Here is a 21,459-nt window from a genome sequence, read left to right on the forward strand (position 1 = left end):
AGGGAAGGACATGTGGGATGCTCTTGAGGCCAAGTTTGGAGTTTCCAACGCCGGCAACGAGCTGTATGTCATGGAGCGGTTCTATGACTACAAGATGGCCGATGACCGTTCTGTAGTGGAACATGCTCATGAGATTCAGATGATGCCAAAGAAACTTGAGAACAACAACTGCGAGTTGCCAAACAAGTTTGTGGCAGGAGGCATTATTGCCAAATTGCTACCTTCTTGGTCGGACTTTGCTACTTATCTAAACACAAGAGGCAAAAGTTCAGTGTTACTAACCTCATTGGCTCTTTGGGTGTTGAGGAAAAGGCGAGAGCAAACGTTGGGGCTAGAGCCCCAGCTACATGCCGGCAGAAACCCCTGCCCTGCATGCAGAGCAGCAGCCACACAGCGTCAGGAGAGGAGCAGCGTATAACACAAGTGCAGAACAACCAGGTGGCAAGGAAGGAGGAGCAAACAAAGACAACATGGCGTGGTCCATGGATGATTAAGTGGACTAATTGGCTGTTAGGCCTTCCTTATTAACCTATTAGTTTTTGCTTTTTTTTTGTCTACTTTAATGGATGGAACGATCAGGGGATTAGGGAAGCGAGTGGTTTTTACTCACAAAGTAATCCAACAATTATCAACAATTGTGTTATTAAATTTGTGGTTGTGTCTTTGTCGTATTATGTCTTCTATCATGGGAAAGCGTTTTCATCCCTTCAGGAGATATCCCCTCGTTTTGTACATGTCATCTAAATAATCATAAAAAAATCTTAAAAAATTGATTAATATGAAACATATCACTCCGCAGACATGCAAGTTAAAATTCAACTTCTACAAGTTGCAAAAAAAATATAATTGTGAATGTACGATAACTATTTTCAATTTAATTTGTTAATTTTGTTGCAAATTGTAGAAGTTATATATTTGCAGAGTGATATATTTCATATCAATCCATGTTGTCAAATTTTTTTCAAATTGTTTAGAACTATTTAGATGGCATGCAAGCTTCCATCATACTTTGTAAAACACATTAGAAAGGAGCACCCCCTATATTTCCATTCTAGATTCGCCACTGAGATCAAGGGAGATTCTAGCGCCAATTTGGTGCAAAAGAAGAACCCTCATGCATCCCACAACAACAACAAGAAAGTCAAACCTGACGTCAAACCCAAGGCTACAACACATTTTAAGAAGAACAGGCAAGGGAAAGGCAAAAAGAGATTGCTTTGTGTGTGGCATGTCTGGGCATTGGGCCAAGGATTGTCCTAAGCGCAAGAACAAGATGTCTGCAAACATGGTTATTAGTGAGGGCGGAGGAACATCGAGTTATGGTAAATTTCTACCTACAGTTCTTTCCATATGTCACTCACCTGATTGGTGGGTTGACACTGATGCTAATATTCATGTGTGTGCTGACATTTTCCTGTTTTCTTCTTATCAGGTTGGGAGAGGTTCTCCTTGTTGATGGAAAATGGATCGCTTGCGGCTGTTCATGGTGTTGGTACGGTCGATCTGTAGTTCACTTCGGGAAAGACCGTGCAGCTGAAGAACGTGCAGCTTGTCCCTTCAATAAAGAAGAATCTAGTTAGCGGTTCTCTACTGTGTAGAGATGGTTTTAGACTTGTGTTTGAATCCAATAACGTGTCGTATCTAAATATGAAACTTTTATTGGAAAAGGTTATGACAGTGGAGGCTTGTTCTGCTTTTCTTTGGATGATATGTGTAATAAAGTTGTGAACCATGTAAGCAATGATGATGATAAGTCCAATGTGTGGCATTCGCGACTGAAGAACTGAACCATGTAAGCAATGATGATGATGAGTCCAAGTGCAAGAGACGGGAAGAACTGAAGAACTCGTTATTCTTCTGTTCATCCTTCTGGTCGCTGTAGATTGCATATATGCAAGCGCGAGAGTAACGTTCAGGGTCATCAACCGCGGTGTATAATTCCGTAACCGAGCGCTTAACCGACGCGCTCGTTAATACGGAATCAATTCTCATGTTTATCACCGTCCGTTACAAAACAAGAGAGTTACAAAACGAGAGAGAGAGAGGGAGCAGCAGCAACAGCCGCCTGCCTGCCTCGCCCCGCCCCGCCTGGCTATCCACCCACCATCTCAACCGGTCAATAGAGACTCTCCACTAACTCCGTATTTTAGTTGAGATCTCTTCACTTAGATTTCCAAGGTGGTATTATTACCCATAGCACTAAATGTGGGCCAATGGAATTTATTAGGATTTAATTGGGCCTAACTCATTAATCTAAGAGTTTACTCCAATGCAATTGGCATATGGAATATGGGAAGTACATGACAAGCTGCAACATATCCCAAAATTTTGCACAAATTTTGACAATTTGACCCTTTACAAAAACTATTTTTACAAATGAACCGCCACTAAAACTTATTTCAAAAATGACCCTTTTGTTCAGCACCAAATCGTGTGACGCTGAACTTAGACACCTCAGCGCCAAATAGCGTGGCGCTGAATGTTCGTTGGCATGTTGACTTAGCCTCCTGTCCGCAGTGGCACGACATTCAGCGCCAGTCGACGTGGCGCTGAGGTGTCTAAGTTCAGCGCCAGATGATTTGGCACTGAACAAAAGGGTCATTTTTTAAATAAGTTTTGGCGGCGGTTCATTTGTAAAATTAGTTTTTTCAAAGGGTCAAATTGTCAAAAATTGTGAAAATTTTGCCTTCCTGAATCCTGAAGAAGAAAGTAAAACAGACCTGTCCTTTTCTTGTTCTTTTTTTTTTAATAGAACAAGCAATAGGTGGTATTTATCTTATCTTCTTTCCCACCCTTTCTGCTGTCAATGTTCATAAATTAATCTCATTCCCACAAAATACATTTGAACCTAATTTTCATGGTTCGAAAGTAGGGATTTGAGCAGTAACTCCCCATGTTGCCTGATAAAACGTGCGCGCTGTGATGCTTCGGTAAGGATCTTGCTCTCTCTTCCTCTTCAGATAAGACATTATATTCTCCACCTCTGACTTGATGTCCAAATATAATTGGTTTGCACTCTCCCTATCCCTCTGTACACCGTCCATTCCTTTCATTTCAATTGGTTTTCCAAATAGATAGTATAGCCGACCTGGTAATTTAGGTAGAACAGCAGGCAAGTGTAAGACCTGATTTCCTTCCTCTCCTTTTACAGTACTCCTGAAACAAAACTCACAAAAGGTTGCACCCTAAAAAAGGACTCAAAATAGGTTCGTCATTAACAGGGCAACGTATCCTATGCACACACCTATCTTGGTGCACTCATGCACTCGGTCACTGTCGGCCCTTCGATTCTAATCCAAAGGCTAAAAACGCAGGTGCGGCATTTTTACAGAAAGCTGCCCGCAACACCTGTGTATGTTTGCAGAAAACCCCTCACTTCCCTTCGTCTTCTCTGGTCCAAACCTCCTCGATCCAGGTCGATCCCCAAATCTGCTCTATCACCTTCGGTCGGGGCCGGCGGGACTCGTCGTCGGCGCCTGCAGCATGGCTGTTGGCGATTTTGTGTCCATCTACACGCAGCTGAACATCGAGCTGGCCGAGCAAGCAGCACAGTGGCCCGTTTGGCCGGCAAGCAGCGACATGACTGGGGAGCATCGTGGTGTTCAATCGAGGAAAAATGGCAGCGAGGCTGCCATATCAATAATTAAAATAGGCCATGTCCAACCAGGAGAAAAACAAGAAGAGAAATCAACAAATAAACATGGACATTATAGCTGAAGAATCGAGAGAAAAAACACGAAGAGACTCGCCGGAACGACGGCCTCCATGGCTCCATGCGGACACTATAGATGGAGACGAACCATTCAGCGAGCAGCTGGACAGCCACGCCGGCTGTGAAGGACAGCGCCGAGGCAGCCGCAGCCTGGCGTGTCGGCCGATGCTAGCCCTAGCAGCAGGATTCAATGAAAATCGAGATGAATCGTCGTTCTGTTCAGCCCCATCGCATGGAGATGAGATCTGGATCGAGGAGGTTTGGACGAGAGAAGACGAAGGGAAGTGAGGGGTTTTCTGCAAACATACACAGGTGTTGCGGGCGGCTTTCTGCAAAAATGCCGCACCTGCGTTTTTAGCCTTTGGATTAGAATCGAAAGGCCGACAGTGGCCGAGTGCATGAGTGCACCAAGATAGGTGTGTGCATAGGATACGCTGCCAATTAACAGTATGCTTTCCTTTATTTTTTTTAACAAAAGGAAGAAAAGACAAAGTACAGAGATCTGACCTTACTCCTGGACAATCTTGGTTGAACGACTCTATTGTTTCTCTGATATAAGGGATGTTCTTTAGTTCATTGTAATCCAGAACTATCTGTGAAAAGTACAAACAAGGTATAAATACATTATCCCTAAAAAAGAACAGATACAGTTTTATATTCCACTGAGCACCGATCATAAATTCCACATCATAAGAAAGCATATATGCTATTTGGAAACCATATTATTTCAGATGATTTACTGTTAAAAGCCAGAGCAAACTACCTCTAACATGTCATCTTCTCCTACACAACCGAATGGTATGACAGTAACTCCAAACTGTGCTGCCATTCTTACAAATTCTGGTTGATCTGGCCAAAACAACTGGTAGTCTTCATCCTGCCCAATTCAGCAGAACAAATATATTGAGAAGGAAAAGACATCACAAAAGTGTAGTTGATAAATGTAAAGTTTCAAGCAAACCTTTCTATGTAGAGCTTCTCGAATACCACCAGGATAGAGGAGAACAAATTCATCTCTCTCAAATAACCTATATGTATTAATCGGACTGACTTGTACTCCCCCATACAATGGGACTACGTCAAAAAAAGATAGCTCCTGGCGCAAAATCTCATAATTCCCCACAAAAAACACTGGATGAGCCAAAGTTCGCAGAACTGCTTTCTTCTCCCTCAAGAACTCTTCAGCCATTGAAGTGATCTCCATTGCCAACAGCTGATGGTAACCCACCAACAGGACGGGGCCTTTGTCAGGAACACCGGCGAGGCCGCGGACGATTTTGCCGTTTCTCAGAGTAGATAGCATGACTGGGCTCAGCAAATGGTGAAGCAGCCTGCAGAAATTCCCAGCTTTCTTTTGATCAATTCAATCTGTTTAACGAAAGTACAATTGATATTTGAGAATCTGAATGCATACTTGAAATCTTCACCAAATGTTCTCTTGAATTCACTTATTGTAGGTGGGAGGAAATCAGTGATAGTGTCCCTTTGTTTGCCCTGGCGGTACATGCTGGCTCCTTTTATGACAGTTAGCAGATTAAAGCTGCTCTCCTGTGGAAATGTTCTATTGCTGAGATTTTCTAATGGACAACACAACAGATAAATAATAGTACATATATAATTTCTATACATAATTAAGCACTGGAAATGACCAATGAAGTGGAGAAATAGAAGCAATTGTGAGAAAATTATTAAAAGTATGTACCATGAGTAATCTATCGCTGGAAGTCCTGAAGTATCGAACTTTGCAACTTTTCAGTGCCTTAAACAGTCGATCTGCTTCTCCACTTGGAGGAAGATTGTCATTGCCACTGTAAACCCAGATATATATCAAATATTTATAGTTCAAGAATAAATATGTAAATATCTAAATACAACAAAGAGTAGAAAATTGCCAAATATGAGATATTTTTATAGGAAGGGCACCTGGCAAGAAGCAGAATTTCTGCTTGTACTGCATTAAGACGAGAGTTTGTATAGTCTACACCTGACATAAGAAGCTTGAGCTTCCACACAAGAGTATCCATTCGTACGATATGTCCAAATTCCTGAGAATTATCAACCATGAAGTTCGAAAGACTAATATGACGATCTGTGTTTTCGCTGATTTCTTTCATTCAGTAGGATATCAAAACAAGGATGGGATGCTTCTTCCTACTTTTTATGCAAAGATTATTTGCACATGTGATAAAAATATTTAAGACCTATATATCATATTTATAGAACAAAATAAATTGCTATGTTACACAAATTCCAATGCTTATTGTGCAAATGAAAACATATATAAAATGAAAAAGGAGAAGGAAATTATAGCTTACTGAAAGTAAAGGTAGCATTGAAGAAAGACTGTCTGAAAAACTTTCCAGAGTATCTTGAGGAGAGGTATTGTTCTGAATGCTAACCATTGCCATCTTAAGAGGATCACCTATTTCACAACAAGAACATCTTAAAAAGGTTTTGATTTCTCAAGTTGACTAAACCAGCTAGGCAGATCCAGAGTCAACCATTGATTAACATTTTAGCACCAAAATAAAAAAGAAAGGAAAAAAAAACTATACTTCAGGAGCTGAGCTAGAGTGGTTCACACATGGATGAAAAAATAAAAACTTAAAGAATTAGAAAATGCTGTTTGTTGAGACTATTTTCATTTATATTTCTGCTTCTATTCTGCTAAACTAAATTGTATGAAAGATGTTTATTTTACATATTGATGACCTTTGCAACTCGGGATAATTGTAGAAAATGCAGAAGAAAGGCAACTTTGAGTTGTCTGTAAACATGGACGTTTTACAGTATGAAATAAGTTTGAGCATGAACTGCAAACAAAATAATTGAAATATTATATCTTCAACAGTTTACTTTGAACATAAATCTATCAATATCATTATTAAAACACAGCTGGAGTTAAAAGGTAAAAGTTCTGCCATCGATTTATAGGGACTAGTATTCCAAAAGAGGGACAAAATTAGGAAGACAAGAAAATATACCAATCAAATATCTGAGAAGGTGAGGGAGAGTGACAGGAAGGTTGCTTGGCACCATTTCCAAAAGAGGCAATATTGCCTGCAACGGAGTTTTCGCAAATGATGTTGCTGTAGAAAACAGATTAATATATTCTAAAATCTATAGTGTAAGAACCATATTATTTTTGGATTGCTATATGACACTGAAATTTAATGTTGAGACGAAAAGGGTTTCACCTGCCTGGATTTACTAGTATAAGAACCAAATCAATTTCTGGATTTCGTGATGCCAAAGAAAGAGCCAAACATCCACCAAAGGAATCTCCAATGATATATATTGGTCTGTTTGGTGACAAATTGTGCTCATATTTGACAGATTCCTCCATAATTTGTAACAACCCTGTATGAATTTTACTTCAAAACATGTTAGTGAAGGGAACCTTGATTAGTGCTCGTATTTCCTTTCTTCATACCTGAATCAGAGAATACTAAATTTTACTGTGTTGATTTTAATCATTAATATGTTCCCTATTTAAAAAAAAAAGATGAACTGCAGATCTCTGACTTCAAGAAGAATGAGAACTTGCACCCACAAGACCATGACAATGACCACAAGCACCATGGAGTCCACACCATATATGGCATACCACTTGGCAACATTATGCTCTGCTCCCCTATTTAGGGTAAGTTATAGTTGTAGCAAGTACATATAGTCAAGTATACTTGTCAGGACATGGACATGTTAATCTGACGCTGATAACATATCTAAAACAAGACGTCTATTATTACCTTCATATGGTGTACGATCATTGACCGGTATATGCAAGCAGCGGACCTCAAATACCCTGTTGATAAAAGGAGGGAATGAAATTAAATTATTTGCACTTCTAAACTCCAACTTTAAATTTCAACTTCCTCATTTTCGCTAGCACGTTTCCCAAACTGCTAAACGGTGTATTTTTTACAAAAACTTTTTATATAAAAGTTTTTTAAAAAATTCAAATGAACCCAATTTTCATTTTTATAACAATTAATTAATTATGTGTAATAATTAATTAATTAATTATGTGTTAATTGCTTGCTCCGATTTCCGTACCCCTGAAATGCTCGATTTTTATGCTGCATCGAACGAAGCCTTATTTCCCTAAGAGCCAAAAAAGTTGGATATAAGACACAGTTGGCATACGTGAACTATCTACTGTAATTTAATTCAGTGAAACTACGTAAAGCTTGATTGTCAGTTATTTAGTACTACTTAGCTACACGTTCTGAACATCTAACTGAACTTGTCTGAAACTTAGGAGTAATTTATAAATGTACGAAGACTACCTATATGACAAAAAAAGAAAAAAGAACGGACATGCAAATGTAAGTGTTTTCACCCTATTATATTTTGCAGATATTCAATGATTTAGCACAGTATGTTAGTAAAATAAATTGCAATATTATATTTTGGCATATCCTTTAGCAGTACCATTCGAACAAAGAAATGCAGCTAAAGTTTATCTTGAATTGAAAAAAAAAAGTCTTAATCCAAACGTGCACAATGAAAAGTTAAAATGGGTATATCTTACACAAGAAGGGAACGCACTTACTTGCCCAAAGATTTGTGCTGCATGATAAGTTCCATTCCAACACCGTCGATTCCTGCAATTCAGTCAATTCGAATAACAGCGTTAGTACAAACACATTCATGAACACAGGCATATGACAAAACCTTTTAATTTTGTCTATGGATTTCTAACAATCCTAAAACCCTGAAGAAGAGTGCAGCACAGACCAGCCACAACTCAAAACTGTTAAAATCAGTTTGGAACACGAACTTGTCGCATCGGAAATTCAGAATTCGCAACATGAACATGAACTGCCATTGTTAAGCTATTTCCAGTGTAAATGAAAGTAAATGGTTATTTTTTTTGTTTCTGTGTGTGTTGTGCACACAAAGTGTTTGTTTGATTGTGTCACCGAGCGAATCAGCGAAAGCAAGGAGAGCGGCGGGGCCGTGACCGAGACCTGGCAAGAAGAGCAGCAGCGGCGGCGCGTGGACCGCCGGCGGGCCGCACTCGACGGGGCAGAACCACCGCGGGGGGCCGCCGCCGCCGCCGCCGTCGAGCGGCGTGGCCCTCAGCGCGTCGAAGTAGTCCCTGACGGTGGCCTCCCCGAAGCCGTCGTCGTAGAGGGCCTCCAGCCCCACCTCCTGCACCTTCTTCGCTCTCCTCCTCCTCCTCCTCATCCCCGTTCCACTCTTCCTGTCCGTGTCCTCTTGCCCCTTCTCCCCGCTCGCTGGCGCCTCCGTCGAGCTCGCTCGGAGGCGGGTGGGCCGCCGACGGGGAGTTGCGGCTGCGGGGGGGAGGACGGCGTGGAGCGCGATGGACATGGACATGGTTAGCAGCGTACTACGGGCATTTGGTGAGAGAAACAGGGTGAGTTGGAGAAGAACGAGAGGAAACAGGGGAGGAGGAACAGGGGAAGAGGAAGCAGAGCCACGTATATTGGGGGTGGATCGATGGAGAGGGGAGCGTGATTTGAATTGTGGTGGGAACGAGAACGAGAGGTGGTGACACTACTATATAGTGGATGTGATACTATGCGCAATTCGTCCCAAAATAAATCGATATACATCAATAAGAAAAATCTATATAAAGGTTATATTTTAACCATTAATTTATTTTGAAACAAAAAGAGAGTACCGTGGCCATTTTTTTAATTGCCATGAGTTATATGAAAAATACGGTCCGTCACCCTAAAAATATTCCAACTATTATGCTGATGGTAAAATCTGATTAAAAGTAGTGTCGAATGCTATTTGTCCATGTTTTGCATAAGCATTATTCTTAATAATGTTGTCTATTCTGATTGGTTTAGGTTCAATCTCTTTGTTACCGAGCTTTAAATATTCTTTTCCTTATAAATACTCCTCTGTTTTGTATTATGAAACATTTTGATTTTTTTTCTTAGTCAATTTATTAAATTTATAGGAAAACAAAACAATATTTTCAACAACAAACGGAAATACTATTCAAATATATTTAACATTTGATTTGATGATATTAATTTGGTATTGTATGATGAAATGAATACAGTTCAACTATGCAGCAAGCAGGATGAGTAAAATACACAATGACGCACAAACCTAGGTATAATTCCTCGTCCATATATGTGTGTATTTCACGTAATCAGAGTAAAATATAAACAGTATATCCCATACTGACATACAGTGCGTGTGTGGTCATGGAAAGCAACGGATTTGGTTGGATAGTCATACAAGTAAAATGATTTTGATTTGCGCACACCGTATTCATATCATTATCATCAAAAAAATAAAATATGCAGGTATCATATGCTTATCTCTTACTGCTGGGCTACGTGTATGGAAGTGGACTTCTGAACTTCCTTTCAGAGTGATCTATCGATCTCTGCCACGCCCACATGCGTGCGGTACTGCGGTATATATGCATTTCGTTTTTGGGTCGAAACCTCTTGAGGCCGACGTGCACGCGATCCTGACCGTCCGTGTGGACAGCATTTTACAGTCGACGACAGCCAGAACGTACGAGGAGTCCTGTAGAGTAACGCTCCAGAATTCTGCACGTGGCCGGTTTCCACTCCCCAACAAAATTGGAGCCTGTATCGCTACGAGATTTCAACGCTACCCATCAAGAACCATCATATATCTACATTGGCCATATCGTAACTTCCGAGCAAGAATTGCTCTATCAGAGCAAGTTTAATAGTATAGCCAACTACTGGCTCCAAATCAACTATAGCTAATCTAATAGCCCATTCATACAATAGTTAACTATCCCCGCAAAAAAAAACAATAGTTAACTATAAAAATATACTATACCATTAATATCCGATCCCACCTCTCATACACATATAACGTCTTGAAGTCCGTGTTGCAGCTGGCTACAAATCTGTAGCCGCTTTCTTCTCTCTCTTCTCTTTTCTTCTCGATATGTGGTTGTGCTGCTCTATCACCATCTGTATTTTTTTTCAGATCCAAAAGTGATCCACAAAAGTATCTTACGCTAGTAATTTTATAGTCCTTTAGGAGGAGGTACCAAAAATTTAATGTAATTTTTGGTATCTCATAGTACCTAGGCACTAAAAGGTACTAAATTTATAATAGAAAAAAGTGGTACCTCATGGTATCTCTTTAAGGACTGTAAAATTGCTCATATTAGGTAGTTCCTTTTCTGACCGATAATTCGGTTAACCGAGCTATCGGGTCGGTCTTTGGTCTTGTTTGAGTTTAACCGAACATCGCAGCGGCTCCCCAAAGCCCAGGCAACCAACGGCAGGCAGCAGTTCGGAGGCACACATCGGAGCCGAACAAGCAGGAATCCCTTCGACTGGGATGACGAGAGCGTTCGCAGGGAAGACAACAACAAGTGGTCGAGGCGGAAAGGATAGAGGCACCAATGCTACCTCCCGGAGGCTAGAACGAGGCCCTGTACGCAGGGAGGCTGGGGAGCCATTTGCCGTCTTGGAGGATGACGGCGTGGTCGGACACTCGGATTTGATTTCAGTCGTATGTCGCCATGGCTGTCACCATTAGCAGCGCCGCCACACACCTACCCCGCCGCGATGGTGCCTCGATGGGATTCCCCAGTCTCGAGCCGAAGCCGTTCGCTCTATGATGCACAGATGTCGTCGAGTCAACGAGTCATAGAGATGAGGAGCAGAGGTGTTGCCAAGGGGATAAGATCTTGGGGAATATAACTATTTGCCACTGTTAGGTTTAATAATTATCCAAATACCCTTCTTAAAATTGCTCTTGTTATTTTCCTCTAAGGTGGTGGCTTGTTGACTATTTATCATTTTTGCTCGCATGGCATGCCAAACTGGCTACCTAGGGTAGAAAACAGTGCAGGACCCAATAGTCAGCCTCTCACACACCCTTCATCTCCCCCTCCGGGCCTAAATATTATCTTCATCAGGCCTAAATTAGAGACTGTCACCGATGAGACGTATCGGTGACGGGCTTAAGATAATTTTTGTCGAGCCTAAACATGAGCCTGTCACCGATAGGTCTCATCGGTGACGGGCTCGAAATACATGCATATGGATAATGTTTGTACGAGTATATCTTTGTCGGTGTTTATTTCCCGTTAGAGATGATGGCGGTGTGACGGTCCGCATGCCCCCGACACGGGAAATGCCATTACATATTAGAAGTTCTATACTAGTGCACGGTAGGAATATAATTTATAAATAACTGATGTTCGGAATAAAAAAATAAGGACAAGAAACATCTAGAACACGAGATCAATTAAAATTCAAAATATAAAATAAAATAAATTTTAAGATTAGAAAAATATGAGAGTACAAGGAGGAATAATTTATTAAATTAGGAATAAAAAATATTAAAAGAACTGTAGCCGTAGAAAAAACAAGATTAAATAAAATTAATAATAAAATATAAAATACATTCCAAAATAAAAAAAAGAGAGTTCAAATATGAATACAATTTATAAATAACAAAATTCAGGAATAAAAATGAAGAATATTGAAAGAACCGTCTGTCTTGAACATAACAGTGACAATTGACAATAAAGAGAGCAGCAGCAACGGGCAAGTGGTGGAAGTTGATGTGACATCTAAAAACTATAAAACAAAATCCCAATGATGATTAAGTTTGATTTTCACAATCCTAATGACAATTAAAAAGGGAGCAACAGGCATCGTTAAATAACATGGTCCCGACGGTTGATGGGACTTCTAGAAACTAAAAAATAACCAACGATAATCAGGTTTGATTTTTTAAATCCCAATAACATAAAGAGAGAGGGTTCACGGGCGTTTGATGAGACTTCTAAGAACTATAAAAAGGAACCCAACAAGACAATAAACTCTAAAACTATAATATCTGATTTTTAAAGGTGCCAAGAAGGATGGATAGAAACCGTGGTACGTCGGACAAAAAAATAAAGAGGTGATAAAGAAGCAAGGGGTGGCGGCCAGTGTAAATTTTAAAAACTATAAAATTAAAAACACAATAATGGTAGATTCAATGTTTTTAAGTCTGAAACAACGAGATGGCTATTTAACATTTTTTAAGAAAAAAAATCATGTCTAAAAGATTGATAATTTTGTATGGGGCTAGCCGCGCAATTGATTGGTCACCCAGCTAATTATTTGGATAATTATCAAACTTAAAAGTGACAAATAGTTAAATTGCCATAAGATCTAGGTCTCGTCCTCACTCCTGATGTATGGTGCCCCCCCCCCCCCCCCGGGTGGGGGTGTGGGCTGGAGGCCTGGAACAACGTGGGTGTTTGGTTTATTCGGTTAGCTGGTAGTAACAATCCAAGTTGATCGTGTGATTGAAAGAATGACCGAAGAAGGGGAATTCAGGTTTTTCAGGTTCATTATTTGGTCCTCGGTTCCTAATCTATAATTATGATCTGTGAGATCATGATCAGTTTAACGAAATAGTACTCTCTTTGTTTTATATTACTTGTTATTTTAATTTAAATTTTATGTTAAAATACCTATTGTTGGCTATGACTCGAATATATAGTCAATCCTATTTTTGATAGGACCGATTGACAATTGAATTCAAATTTTACCATTAGTTGACTATCCATAATAGCGTGGAAAGAAAGCCTGGAGGAAGTGTGGCCCTTGAGTTTCTCGCCACTTTGCATTAGGATTTGTTAATTCTCTTTCTCGAGGGGACAGGGAAGGGATATAACACAGCAGTAGAGTGTCACCTTGAGATGGTGGAAGTTCAGTCGTATACCGTCACAACTGTTATTAGCTCATCTGCTTTGGAAAACTACTTGGGATGTATTTAATGAGGGTACCATGTATTCTGTCACATCTCCTTGGTTTATATCAGATTTACAAGAACAACAAAGATAACAATGCCTAAAAGTACACCCAATAGCAAAATGACTCCCGATTCATACCATCACATATCCAAACTTAAAGATTATGTATGGCCTACTCAATGAATTTTGTGACACGAAACTAAAATAAATTGTTTGTTCCATGTTTGAATCTAGATCTTTTGAGGTGTGCATCCATCCATGCATGCACATTTCAGCTAGCTCTGCTCAAGGATCAAACGATGGGATTTCAGAGTCGTGGCCGCAACCAAGCTGGTACAGAATCCTGGGGAGGATGCTCCTGAACTTGTCCTCCTCCCTCTTCTCCAGCAGGTAGGCGATCATGGCCTTGACCTCCGACTTGACGTGCAGGTAGAGCTCGCCGGCGGCCTGCTTGTCCGTCATCACGGCCTGCATCCCCTTCGTCGGGATCGGCTTCCCGAACCGGTAGTAGAACCTGCCCGGGATCTTCAGATACACCCCCGGGAAGAACACCTCGTGGTCGATGTCCCTGCATTTTTTTTCAGTAAATTAATGGTTCATGGTTTGGTCAGATTTGGGATGAATTTAGCTGTTACTGTTCAAAGTTGGAATGAAATCGGTGTGAATTACCTTAGCTTGAGATGGTTGCTGTATGCTTGCATGATCTCCTTGCCGAAGGGTGCGTTCCTAATGTCCTCGAAAGTGCAGAGCAGCTGCAGAAGCAAATTAATCCTCAGGCTCAGTGCATCGCGATCATGCAAATGCAGGTCTGAATTGTTAGCTGCAGAGCAGTATGATTTTTTTCTAAGAACAGTAGAGCAGTATGATGCGTGTGGATTCGCTTACTTCCATTAGGTCGTCCTCTCCGACGACTCCGAAGGGCACAATGGTGGCGTTGAACTGCGCTGCCATCCTCACAAATTCAGTCTGGTCTGGCCAGAACAGTCTGTGCTCTTCACCCTAGATAGATTCCAGAGCACACATAAGTGCATCATCAGTTGGAAACATAATTGTTAGACTTGGACCAAGTAAGGTTCTGCTAATTATTTTTTTAAAAAAAAGACAATATTTTCGTCTGGAAGCACATCTTAAACCCCTGTTTTTTTCCAAGTATTTTGGTCTAAAATTACGAATCCTGCTATCAATACTCAAATCACAACCAACCAATTGCTAAAATTGAACTTAAAAATGTGATTTGTTTATGAACTTTGTAGGGTTCCTGAACGCAATTCCAAAAGATAACAACAAATACACCATGTAAATATTATTCCTGCCGTTTTTCAATATACAACACCATTGACTTTCATCCTATTAAAAAAATATATAATTGTTTTTATTTTGCTATGACTTGTTTTATAAAAAATGGTACAATATTAACATATATTTTTATATTTTTATATTAAATTTTAAATAAGACAGATAATCTTTGTGCATTAAAACCCGAGGGGACTAACTATATATTTATCGATAAATTTTATTCTAAAAATTTGACAGATGTAATTATAGTATAATCGTAGTAATAATTACACTGTAACTTGTATGTAACTACAGTTACACTTGTATTTAAGTTTCATGTAATTTTGAATCGTTAAATCTATTACAACATTTGTTCTGGTGAGGAAGAAAAAAATCACAGCACACACATATGTGAAAGGATTTGTTCCCACGACCTCTATTTTACTGAAATAACATAGTACCGAGAGATTCTTGAAAGTTACATACAAGTTACATTATAGTTACAGTGTAATTACATGCAAGTTACAGTGTAATTACACTACGATTGTACTGTAATTACATCTGACAAATTTTTGGAGGAAAATTTGTCACAAATATATAGCAAATTCGAAACCCGAGATAGTACATGCCAGCCTAGGTAGTTAATAAGGGGAAAATGGTCGAATTTTCAGCCATATGATGATGTGTCAAGATTCGTGTATAAGTTACGTTGTAGTTACAGTATATCTACAATAATTATAATTTATTGCAACTACGCTGCAACTACATTATAACCTTTATATAATTTAGATATAAAAAGTTACATATTTTTTATTATTTTTATATACAAGTTGTATTATAGTTATAATATAGTTACGATGGAATTATTATATTATAGTTATATTTTTGACAATTTTCTAATTAAGAAACTTGCGGCAGCATTTTAAGATAGTCTTTATATATAATAAATGACCTGAAAATTTTGGGATGAAGGCAGTAGTAAAAAGAAAAAAGTTTGTACTGTACTACCTTGCAGTGGAGTGCCTCGCGGTGGCCGCCGGGGTAGAGGAGGACGAACTCGCCGGCGGCGAGCAGCTGGTAGATGTACTTGTAGGTCATGGGGACGCCGCCCCAGAGGTTGAGGAAGTCGAAGAAGTCGTGGCCCTCGGACCACGTCTTGGTCTTGTTGGGGAACAGCAGCGGGTGCGCGATCCCCCGGAGCACCCTCCCCTTCCGCCGCAGGAACTCCGTCGCCAGCGAGATGAGCTCGATCCCCAGCAGCATGTGGTTCCCCACCAGCAGCACCGGCCCTTCCTCCGGCACCCCCGCCAGCCCCCGCACCACCACCCCGTCCCCCATCGTCGAGAACATCGCCGGGCACGTCCTCGCCCTCAGGTCACTGCTTTTTCATCCATCCCATTTTCATCCATGTTCATGGATGCATGGTGAGCCACTCTACTTTCTTACTCTCAATATTTAATTACATGTTCAGAGATTCAGAAATCCAGAAGTGAACCTTTTCAATTCTCCAAGTACATGTTCAGAGATTCATAGTGATAGTAAAAATTCAGAATTTGTTTTATGAAAAGAGAAAAAAAAAAGAACAGTACTGAACTTCAGGAATTCAGTACTGAACTTTCAAGTCTAAACAACACTTGTTCAGAAATTTAGCTCTGAACTTTCAAGTCACAATAACACATGTTCAGAAATACAGAATGATGGTAAAAATTCAGAAATTCAGCTCCGAGCTTTCAAGTCGCAACAGCACATGTTCAGAGATTCAAAGTGATTTTAAAGATTTAGAATTTTGTCTTTTCTTAAAAGAAAAAAAATCAGTACTGAACTTTCAAGTCTCAACAGCACATGTTCAGAAATTCATAGTGATGGTAGAAGTTTAGGAATTCAGCAAAACTTTGAATTGTTACCTGCCAGCTTTCTCGACCTCCTTGAGCTCAGTGGCTGATGGGGGGATGTAGTCGAAAACCCGGTGGTACCGCCTCGAGTGGCGGTAAAGGCTGGTGCATTTGATGATCGACGAGACATGAACACCGTACTCCTGAATTTTTTATTGAGTTTTACCATCAGCAGGGTTTCCTTCACTTCTACATTTTGTTCTTTTCAGTTGAAAAAAATGTCTTTCTAAATTTGCATATGGCTGCTGAACCTCACCAACAGTAAGCTGTGCCCATGGTTCTCGAAGAAGAACACTTTGCATTTAGGTAGCATTCTCTGGAGCCTGTCAGCTTCAGATTTGCTTGGAAGTAATCTGTCAGCACAGCTGAATGCAAACATACCAAAGTACGTTTTCGATCATCATAACAGAAATGTAGTTATCGAGATCCAACAGAAGCAAAATACTCATGTTGGGATAGCTTGACTGAAACTATGTCCAAGAACGGTGAAATTGAAAAGGTAGAAAACCAGAGATAAATGGGTTGCTTAAGGTAGCAAGAAACCTGACTAGCAGTAGCACTTCAGCTGAAACTGATTCTAGACGGCAATTAGCATATGAAGCAGCCTGTTGGATCAGCTTCATTTTCCATCCTAGAGTGTCCTCCGGTATTTTATTTAGTATGTTCTACAGTGAAATTATAGAATTTGAAAGCCACATTAATTAAATATAAGCAGAAAATTAAATCATTTCTACTGCTCGTCCCCCTTTCTCCTGGCTTGATAAAATGGGACATAGTAGCGGGACGCACAAAAAAGAACGGTACATACCGAATGCTTCAGGAATGATGATATATTACTTGTTAATCTGTTTAGTGCTTCTAAAGGATGTCTTCCACTTTTCATGCTACTCAATGCCATGTCAACTTCATTGTCTGCCCTCATGATCAGGAAGAACAGAAGAAGCGGATGCAGAGTTATTAAACAGGAAATGTGACAACTTATGGCAAAGTACAGAAATTAAATGATGAAAACTGGAAAGCAGTCCTGTAGTTATCAGGTTATTTCAGCCAATTAAATGTTTCATTATGCTTGGTTATTTTCGTTCTTACATATCTTTTTCTAAATCTTCTGTGCTGCAACTTAGGAAATACTTACCAATATTGTAGTTCAGAAGAGATGTAATTGCAATCCGTGCACGATCCGACAACGGGCTGGAAACCGACAGGAGCTGTTTTATGTCTGATTTCTCAAATGATGTTGCTTTTCCAGGGAAAAAAGGAAAATAAAGTTAGGTATCACAAATTTTATTCATGCAACAGCAGATTTATTTGGAGATATACCTGGATTAACCAGTACCAACACCAAATCGATGCAAGGATTACGAGCAGCTACTGCAAGTGCTATGCATCCTCCAAAAGAAGTCCCCAAAAGGTAGATGGGCTTATTAGGTGAAGTGGCATGCTCTGCTCTCACAACATCCTCTACCATTTCAACAAGTTCTGAAAATGAAAAACAGCTAAAACCATGCAATCTGAGAACTTCACATTATCTGTTATTCGCTCTAAATAATGAAATAAGTTTAAAAATTCATGTATGGATGGAAATACTTCAAACAGAAATTAATTCACAGATATGTTGATACCTTCAAATGGCGTGCGGTCGTGGAAGGGAATGTGCATACATCTTAGTTCAAAAATCCTGTGAATTCAAAGACAACTTGTCTAGTATTATTACGGAAGTCGTAAAAATTGAACCCATGTAGTATCATTGTAATCTAAATTGCCTATAATCAACTCCTATAAAATTGTGAGCTCTCATCATATTCTAAGAGAAGGCCTGATAAAAATTGCAGACAAGTGAAAGTATCTAGAAGTGATCTCACCTTCCAAGTGCCTTGTGGTGCATGAAGAGCCCCATCCCCATACCATCTACCCCTGAAAAGTTTCCAATCCAAATCAAATCAAATAAAGGCTAAGCTGCAGGACAAAACTATTGAGGATTCTACAACACAAACATTCGGTATAACTGTACCGGGTAAATACAGCATGAGTGGAGCATCCTCAATGGGTGAGCCGGCATCAACGGGACAGAACAAGCGTGGCGGTCCACTGTCATGTTCTACCAGCTCTCCAAGTGATCTGTAGTAATAATCCAGATCCTTAGCCTTCTGGTACCCATCGTCGTAAAGCGTTTCAAGCCCCTTGTAGCTCACTTGCAATCTCCAGCCTGCATGCTTGAACTGATGGCAGCTGCTGATCCTCTCAAACAAGTCGTGTCGTCGTCGTCGCTGTCGCCACAGAGCTATCTGGGAGTGGAGAGGAAGAGAAAGAGTAGCCATTGCTGTGAAGCTACAAAGCTCTCATTGAGGTATGTATGTTCATGGTCTTTTTTCCAATACCTCTGATGGAGTTATGCAGAGAAGCATCTGCAGCTGTGTGTAACAGAAATAACTGAACTGAATTGAGGCGCAAAGTGTGTGAGTGTGACCATTGCATGACAGCTCACAGGTTTGGCTAAAGTAGTGAACGTGTGACTAGATGATAATTGTTGTATCATGAACAGTTATGCTTAGGTTGTTATAGTAGTAGTTGGCGTTTTCTTGTTCTTTCGTGTGGAAACACACCAACACTTTGATCACACGATAACTATGTTGTTGGTTTTCTTGTTAAAAGTACTCATATTTTCTGTTGGCATATGATTGTTCTTCAAGTAATCAAGTGTGTGAGGGCACAATCATGTTGCTGTGTTTGGCAAGGTTGTCTTTCGTCTTTGTGGTTCAAATAATCCATTAGAGATGGAAACTAAAAGAGATTACTCGTTCCTGTCTTCTGTGATGGATCAAAGCGCACTACTCACTACTTCCCTTAAACCAGAAAGACAAGACTGACAAGCTATGTTTATGGTTTAGTCCATTTGCAAATTTTCTTGGTCATGGGAGGAAGAGAGTAGCTTGAGACTGGGGTTGGAGCTTCACTGGTGGGAGAGGGACAGTAGAAAGGCGAATCAGCGACCGTGAACACACAGGCTATGATGTAGCCTCCAAAAAGTCCAAAATGCCTAGATACATAGGGTGTGTTTAGTTCATGTCAAAATTGGAAGTTTGGTTGAAATTGGAAAAGTTGGAAGTTTATGTGTGTAGGAAAGTTCTGATGTGATGGAAAAGTTGGAAGTTTGAAGATATATTTTGGAACTAAACACGGCGATAGTATAATGAGTGATAATGCCGCCATAATTCTTATACTAAGGAGGTTGTGTATATCCACTTATAAATATATAGAGGCCGGATTTATATCTACTCCTTGCGTATTAAGTCTACTTTTATATATGAATGTGGATAAGCTTGTCAAGAATCTATAGAAGTAAATTTATTTTTGGGATAGAGGGAGTATTATCTCTAAAAAGAAATATGTTCAAGACTCGGGAGCTTACAAAAGGGGAGAAAATACATTTCCTGACATCAATGGCTGGTAAAAGATAGTGGAAGTTGTGTTTTTTATTTAAGGTTTGTTCTGGTCTAACAAATGGTACACCAGATACGTACCTAGAGGTACCAAATCAATTATGATAGTCCGTTTATGATGGGCAGGATGGGTAGCGACCTTGTAACAAAAGAGAGAATATATGCTGCTCATTTATTTTCCTCCACGTGTCATGTGAGGTCCGTGCAGCACCGAAGTCCTTTCCCCACCTCATCTCTCTCTCTCTCAGCGGCGCATATATCTCACAGCGGCACCGGACCGCAACATCTCCCCACCTGCGCTATTTGTCGTGTGGCCACCGCCACCATTTGGTCGCTCAAGCGATAGCCGGCGCATAAGCGGAAGCAGAAGAGGATTCTGAAGCAAATCGGCGTCGCTGTCGTGTGGCATAATGAGGCACGAGATGGGAAGAAAAAACTCAATGATAACAAAACTTGATAAATGTCGATCCATGCAAATTGTTTTATAACAAATACTACAACGAAAAGAGCATCGTCGAGGAACGTGGCAAGGGTGGTGGTGGTGAGAGAAGCATTGGTGGTGACCTCAGCGAAGATACCACCGGCGAGGTCTATGACATTGAGTACCGCTACAGCGAGAAGAGTGCTGCCAAGGAGAAGGGTGGCAGCGGCAAGGTCTACATCATTGGCGGCGATCTCAGCGAAGATACAGCCAGCGAGGTCCGCGGCATTAAGTATTTCTGCAGCGAGAAGAGTGCTGCCGAGGAATGTGGTAAGGGCGGCGGCGGTGACCTAAACCCTAGCATACTCGAGGATAGCAGCAAGCAAGGAGACTGATGAGCGCTGTCAATACTAGGGTTTCACATCGTTTGTGGTTGATGTGCTTAAGCCGATTCAGTCTATACTCTTGCGAAATTACGGCGGCTGCTCTTCCACGTACTAGTCCAGGTGTGACAAGACTCATCGGTCTCGATGGTACCTTGCAGCACTATCATTTTTTATTCATTGGAGATTGAGGAGATCCAACGGTCCATCTTCAGTACTGCGGCACCCCGCTGAACTGCAAAAAAAAAATCTCTTTCTAGTTTATTTAGAAGGTGATCCCATAATTTAAAAAATAACTATAGATAAACAATGCATGAGAAAGCAGCTTCTGCTTACATGCATGGAATAAAAAACAAGTTAGTCCCTAGATAGTGCACATGCTCTTAAGGGGCACACTTGGAAATTTTAAAAAAAATCTACTTAACCTCTAGAGTAATATAGGATTTGCCTACTTAATCCCAAACCGGTTTAAATACCCCATGTAGTGGTTTTGTTAAAGGTATTGCTTACATGGCTGACGATATTGCTTACATGGTACACACATGAGCCCATCTGGCCTAAGTTAACATAACCGATTCATTTCTCTCACTAATCTGC

At 40.4% G+C, this 21,459-nt stretch overlaps 2 protein-coding genes and 1 long non-coding RNA gene across 10 annotated transcripts; 1 reads left to right on the forward strand and 2 right to left on the reverse strand.

Moving 5' to 3' along the window:
- Nucleotides 1-1,199: 1,199 nt before the first annotated feature.
- Nucleotides 1,200-9,209, reverse strand: LOC4326030 (phytyl ester synthase 1, chloroplastic). 7 transcript variants are annotated; one of them, XR_010741679.1, is made up of 15 exons: nt 8,686-9,207; nt 8,268-8,319; nt 7,769-7,816; nt 7,462-7,517; nt 6,914-7,072; nt 6,697-6,801; nt 6,028-6,134; nt 5,636-5,757; nt 5,415-5,520; nt 5,127-5,260; nt 4,674-5,043; nt 4,476-4,589; nt 4,220-4,305; nt 1,362-1,555; nt 1,200-1,277 (listed from the first exon to the last, which is right to left on the reverse strand). XR_010741679.1 is itself a non-coding variant. In XM_066311045.1 (14 exons), exons 1-14 carry the CDS (start codon nt 9,053-9,055, stop codon nt 1,429-1,431), a joined length of 1,956 nt encoding a protein of 651 aa, XP_066167142.1. In that variant the 5' UTR covers nt 9,056-9,207; the 3' UTR covers nt 1,200-1,428. The 7 variants fall into 7 exon arrangements, 6 of the variants coding, with proteins under 6 accessions (XP_066167142.1, XP_066167144.1, XP_025881247.1 ...); XM_066311045.1 differs by having other exon boundaries at nt 1,200-1,555; XM_026025462.2 differs by lacking the exons at nt 1,200-1,277; nt 1,362-1,555 and adding an exon at nt 2,707-3,156 and having other exon boundaries at nt 8,686-9,209.
- A 4,238-nt stretch (nt 9,210-13,447) lies between these two features.
- LOC4325809 (phytyl ester synthase 1, chloroplastic) lies at nt 13,448-18,936 on the reverse strand. 2 transcript variants are annotated; one of them, XM_015791983.2, is made up of 13 exons: nt 18,630-18,936; nt 18,481-18,532; nt 18,241-18,296; nt 17,939-18,097; nt 17,754-17,858; nt 17,427-17,530; nt 17,162-17,283; nt 16,875-16,983; nt 16,631-16,761; nt 15,735-16,104; nt 14,337-14,450; nt 14,121-14,203; nt 13,448-14,019 (listed from the first exon to the last, which is right to left on the reverse strand). In XM_015791983.2, exons 1-13 carry the CDS (start codon nt 18,934-18,936, stop codon nt 13,737-13,739), a joined length of 1,995 nt encoding a protein of 664 aa, XP_015647469.1. In that variant the 3' UTR covers nt 13,448-13,736. The 2 variants fall into 2 exon arrangements, with proteins under 2 accessions (XP_015647469.1, XP_015647478.1); XM_015791992.3 differs by having other exon boundaries at nt 17,939-18,114; nt 18,630-18,778.
- Nucleotides 17,279-19,291, forward strand: LOC107281786 (uncharacterized). Its single transcript, XR_010735070.1, has 3 exons — nt 17,279-17,655; nt 17,765-18,029; nt 18,451-19,291. It is a non-coding gene; the product is annotated as an uncharacterized lncRNA (long non-coding RNA).
- The last annotated feature ends 2,168 nt before the right edge of the window (nt 19,292-21,459 follow it).

This window comes from Oryza sativa, chromosome 1 (genome assembly GCF_034140825.1).
Source record: "Oryza sativa Japonica Group chromosome 1, ASM3414082v1".
Lineage (NCBI taxonomy): Eukaryota > Viridiplantae > Streptophyta > Magnoliopsida > Poales > Poaceae > Oryza > Oryza sativa.

Excerpts from the sequence above, each read along its gene's own strand:
- LOC4326030 (XM_026025462.2), bottom strand. The coding sequence starts at position 9,055 with ATGTCCATGTCCATCGCGCTCCACGCCGTCCTCCCCCCCGCAGCCGCA. Across the intron at positions 7,073-7,461 it reads TGATCGTACACCATATGAAG|GGTTGTTACAAATTATGGAG; the intron begins GTAATAATAGAC and ends AAATTCATACAG. Across the intron at positions 5,261-5,414 it reads CCAGCGATAGATTACTCATG|GAGAGCAGCTTTAATCTGCT; the intron begins GTACATACTTTT and ends ACATTTCCACAG.
- LOC4325809 (XM_015791983.2), bottom strand. The coding sequence starts at position 18,936 with ATGGCTACTCTTTCTCTTCCTCTCCACTCCCAGATAGCTCTGTGGCGA. Across the intron at positions 18,098-18,240 it reads CGACCGCACGCCATTTGAAG|AACTTGTTGAAATGGTAGAG; the intron begins GTATCAACATAT and ends TTTCATTTTCAG. Across the intron at positions 16,105-16,630 it reads GAGGTCGAGAAAGCTGGCAG|TGACCTGAGGGCGAGGACGT; the intron begins GTAACAATTCAA and ends ATGAAAAAGCAG.